The sequence below is a fragment of the Adiantum capillus-veneris genome, chromosome 6 (genome assembly GCF_014529385.1).
Source record: "Adiantum capillus-veneris isolate H3 chromosome 6, ASM1452938v2, whole genome shotgun sequence".
NCBI lineage: Eukaryota > Viridiplantae > Streptophyta > Polypodiopsida > Polypodiales > Pteridaceae > Adiantum > Adiantum capillus-veneris.
This window is the reverse complement of record NC_140936.1, coordinates 38,469,808-38,474,765: the sequence shown is the minus strand read 5'-3', so window position 1 is coordinate 38,474,765 and position 4,958 is coordinate 38,469,808. Positions and strand designations below refer to the sequence as shown.

General features: G+C 43.9%; 1 protein-coding gene across 1 annotated transcript; it reads right to left on the bottom strand.

Moving 5' to 3' along the window:
- Positions 1-3,598: 3,598 nt before the first annotated feature.
- Positions 3,599-4,069, bottom strand: LOC147455366 (protein ASPARTIC PROTEASE IN GUARD CELL 2-like). The gene has a single exon (XM_086513701.1). The coding sequence runs from the start codon at positions 4,067-4,069 to the stop codon at positions 3,599-3,601; it is 471 nt and encodes a 156-aa protein (XP_086369827.1).
- Positions 4,070-4,958: the final 889 nt, after the last annotated feature.

Here is a 4,958-nt window from a genome sequence, read left to right as displayed (position 1 = left end):
CATTTGCCCTCTGTGATCAGCTTACAGCCATTCCGAAAATCTTCTACATAACAGCCATTTGGATTGAAGCGAACCTGCAAACCCTGCTCAACCATTTTTCCAACAGAAACAAGATTCTTTGTAATGTTTGGGACATGAAGTACATCTGCTAAGTACTTTGATTTCCCACTCTTCGTATTTAGAGGTATGTCCCCTACATTAGCAATGGGGTGAGCTGTGTCATCTCCTGTCTGCACATAGCCTGACACATCTGGTTTGCGCATATCTCTAAACCACTCTCCACGAGTCGTCATGTGATTAAAGGCACCTGAATCCACATACCAAACATCATCTTGGGTGGAATTCTCTGCATTCATTGTATTCATTACATGCTGCATAACAAACATGCGCTCATTTTTTCTGTCATCTGCATCTCTGCTAGTAGATGCATAGTTGCCTTGTTCTCTCTTTCCACTTACTTTTCCCTTTGGACAGTCACGTGACATGTGACCTCTTTCACCACAAGTCCAACATTCTCTGCTATCTGGAGTATGTTACTGCCTGCTTGATCCTGCACCACGACCTCTTTGACTCCCCCTGCCTTGAGATTGGTTTCCCCTACCACCTGTATTGTTTTGATTTGATTGACCTTCCAAAAATTGGCCCCTGCAACCCCTTGGGCCTCGACCACGACCTCTACCTCTACCTCTGTTGGAGTTAGAATAGAAGGCCTGTTCATAATTATTTCTGCCATGAGAAGAAGATGTGTCAAGGTTCTTCTCCTCAAGAATAAGCATAGAAATCAAATCTTGGAACACGGGGATGTCATCTCTTGTATTCATGGAAGACCTAAAATGTACATACTCATCTCCTAGACCATCCAAGCATGCACGGACAATGTCATCGTCTTCCACTGAGACTTTAATAGATCCAAGAGCCTCAATGATACTCTTGATCTTCAAGGCATAATCATTGATTGAGAGGTTGTTCCTCTTAACCTGATTTTGCTCTGACTTTAGTTGAAGCTTCCTGGCCTTGGTATTCACCTCGAACACTCTGCAATGGCGGGGGTTTCAGCATCCTGTAGATAGCCCATCATGCCATCTGTGATGCTCACAGAAAGCCAATACATCACTTTGCTCTGGCCTTGTTGCCAGTCCCTCAAAGCTTTCCTTTGTTCTGTTGTAGCATTTGCCTCGGGAATCTCTGGTTCCTTTTCATTGTCTCCTTCTACATAGCCCCAATAACCTTTTCCTTTTAGGAAATTTGTTATTCTGAACTTCTATGCAAGGTAGTTATTTTTCTCAAGCTTCTCAGTAACAATCTGACTAAAACCGTCAGACATCTTGAAGCACTAAGACAAAATAGCTGCAATCTGCAAAAACCTTCAAATCTGCTGAACCTGCTATCGTGGTACCTGTGAAGCTTTCTACACTCAACGAGTGTCCACAATCAAGCGTACATACAACCACTATACTTGTACAGTAAATCTTTGTATACTGCACTTTGGAGACCTATTCAGAACGAAGGGATTGTGATGCTCTTGCTCTCTTAGCCTCTCTTGCCTGCACTAGGCTCTGATACCATGTAAAGAATGAGGATGCAAGAGAGCTACACAAGACAAGCACAAATCACACAGAGATGGAAAACTTCTTCTTCTTCTTCTCAGAAAAGAGAGTACAAAATGACTAAGTGCTAAAGCTGAAAAGTAGCACATATGTACATGCGGTCACTGAGTGTGAACTCGCTAGAAGCGTAATAGGTTGGCACTATAAGTGTAGTCCAGCTGTAGAATCACTGGCAGAGATCCTCCGTGTCGGTCACCTAACGCGTCAGTGAGTAAATGCCGTAAGCGGCCAAGACCCGTAGTGGATGCCAGCTCAAGGTGTAGAGCTCAACATCTCAACACTCTATATATGGCACCTATGTCTCCTCTATATATACATCATCTCATGTGTGTATTCTATACACTTTGGGGTTCTATTTCTGTGCTCTCTCTTTCTCTCTCAACACCTCTCCTCGTGTGTGTGTGTGTGTATGTGTGTGTGAGTGTGTGTGTGTGAGAGAGAAGGAGAGAGAAAGAGGGGAAGGGAATATGAGAGTGAGGAGAGGGAAGGAGCATACCTGGCTCTCCTTCCTCTCCTTGTGTGTGTGTGTGTGTGTGTGGAGAAGAAAGAGAGAGAGAGAGGGAGAGCGTTACCTTGCTTGCTTGAGCGCGCGTCGAAAACTCAGATCTGAGTTTTCGGACGCTCTCGGTTATTTTTTTAACCCTGTTGTGGCATCGCTATATGCGTCGCAATAGGCATCGCTATGAGCGTCAATATGTTACTTGTAACATAGCGACGCTCATAGCTACGCCTATAGCGATGCCGTACATTTTCATTTTTGAGCGTCGCACTATGAGCGTCGCTAATGTTAAGCATGGCTTGTAGTGGCAGCTTGTCATGTATACAGACCCAACATCGTAACTAGAGTGATCATTTCCGAAACTTCAATGATAAATAAAGAAGATCTCTTAAAACAAACAAACAATATTACTTATTCTTTGTTCTATGTTGCAAGGACTTCTAATTGTTGCAGTGTGATGCTCTGATACCATGTTAAACCGGAGACATGACATGACACGAGAGAGAGAGAGAGAGAGAGAGAGAGAGAGAGAGAGAGAGATGACATCACCAAGTGTAAGCCCCAAAGTGTGTGGAGAGCACACATGGAGTACATATATATAATGGGGACTCCTAGCTATTTATAGCATAAGTGTGGGCTCTCTATATAGCTCCAACAAAAACGATCGGATTATGTGTGGTCAACAAATCTCTCTGGGCAAAATAGCGAAAAATCTCTAATTTTAGCTAAAAAAAGTAACTTTCAGATCACGTCTCATAAAATGCCTATTTCTAGGTCTCCATGATTTTTTAACCTATTTTAATCTTGCGTATGTATTTTTAGCTAGAACACTTGAAAATAAAACATTGATATTGAAAAAAACATCAAGATGACTAAAAGTTTTTTAAAGGTTTAATCAACTTTAGTATTTATATATAAAAAATCTTTTATTCATTAATCATTATTAAACACATCGTGAGTGTATTAGTTTGAAAACAAGAGAACGCATTTTCTCTCTCAGTAAAAAATCTGGCTTATTACATTTTCTGGACTTTAAAAACTTTGGAAAATAAGTCCTATTACATGAAAGGAGGATCAAAGGAGTTCATCCTTACATAAAAAGGAAAGAAATTGTGGCCTACAAGGCTAGACCTTTCTCTTGTTAGTATATTTATATCTCCAACATGGAGATATATATACCAACCCCTATGCTATGTATAGCTAGGGGTCCCCACTATATATGTGTACTCAGTGTGTGCTCTCCATACACACTTTGGGGTTCTATTTCTATGCTCTTTCTTTCACTCTCAACATCTCTCACGTTGATGCACATATATAAGACAATTGCCTTGTGATCCAACCCACAATTGCGAGATGTAGATGAGAGCGCCATGATAGGTAGAACTTGTAGGATCTAAATATATTTGGTGCTAACAAGCATTTGGTGTAAAACCAATCCTTTGATTGTCATTGTCAAAGATTATCCTGATGTGCTGCATATGAATGTGGCCAATTATAGCAAAAGAGCTATCTGATAGGTTAGGCAAAGAGTAAGCTTGTCATCAAGGGTTCTGTCAGCCCGGAGGGCCATTATCAAATGCTTGGGAGTGAGCTCAACCTCAGCACCTTCTGCAAAACGTAAAAAAATGGAAGGAACGCCATCCCAGAGATGATTTTCATCAGTGTCGTGGCTTGGATGGTAGGATAACTCTAAACCAAATGGCCGGTAGGCCGACCTGGCGGGGATGATTTGTGGGGCAGTGGCAGATATAGTGGCTTTCATGGTGTCACGTACTACTCTGTATGCATCCATAGGAAGCTGAGACATGGAGGTGCCGGAGTCGAGGAGAGTACCGCCCTCTCCAGTGCGGAGGTCGATGTCAAAGAGGCCGGGACGGAGGGAAAGCTCGGTAGTACCGATGCGGATGCCGATGATTCGGATGTAGTACCGGCTGTGATACAATGGTTTGTTGCTGGTGATCATTGGAATGAAGACGGTGTTGGGGGCGATGGGGGCGCAGGGTGGAGGTGTCAGCGGTGAACATGGCCGGGAAGCAGTAGGAAAAGATGTTATGAAGGCCATTTCTCTGTCGGGCCAGCTGCAACGGCAAGGAGAAGTAACCGTCGCAGCCTAGCCCAAGAATTCCAGCGTAAGGACCTAAGGCGCCGGTGTTTCTGTTGCTGCAACCGAAGGCTATGTTGGGGAAGCCGTGGCCGGACGCCAGCGAGATGGTCTCTGTGACGAGATGACCAGAAGTGCCAGAGCCGTCCTTGTAGGCTATAAAGTACTTGCATTTAGTGTTGAAAAGGTCGTGGACGCGAATGGCCTGGTGGTCCAGGCGAGCGCAGAGGCGGGAGCGGCAGCGTTAAGCAATAACAACTAGCCATGTATTGTATTTAAATTGGAGTCACTAATTTGTCCTCCGCAATTGGGATGTGCTTCATTAAGCCAAATCTTCACAATGAGATAGCAAAAGAAAGTGGGTGGCAGATGGTGGGGAAGGCCAGGAGGACATGTCATAGAAGGCAGCCAGGGCTACAGGTGTCAGGCCAAGATAAGTCGTCAGTAGGGCAAGTGGCAAGCCAAGGACGTATTACTCCGGGGGGGGGGGTTGGCACATCTTTTTTCTTAATCAATGACACTGATCACGGTGAGCGTGCTCACCAGATGGTTTCAATGGTCCGATTGAGTGTGAGGCCTCCTTTCGCACGTTCACACTGTGAAATTAAAATGTTCACCTTACTTTTTATGCCCTAGACATTATGACCTGTTTTCCCATAATAAAACATGTCTAAAGTTGGCTTAGAAGCACACATATATCAAGTGCATCGAGATGACACACTCGTCTTGTGTGGAAAGTCTGATGCGGATG

What these genes read in the sequence shown, in the direction of transcription:
- LOC147455366 (XM_086513701.1), bottom strand. Translation starts at nt 4,069, where the DNA reads ATGATCACCAGCAACAAACCATTGTATCACAGCCGGTACTACATCCGA.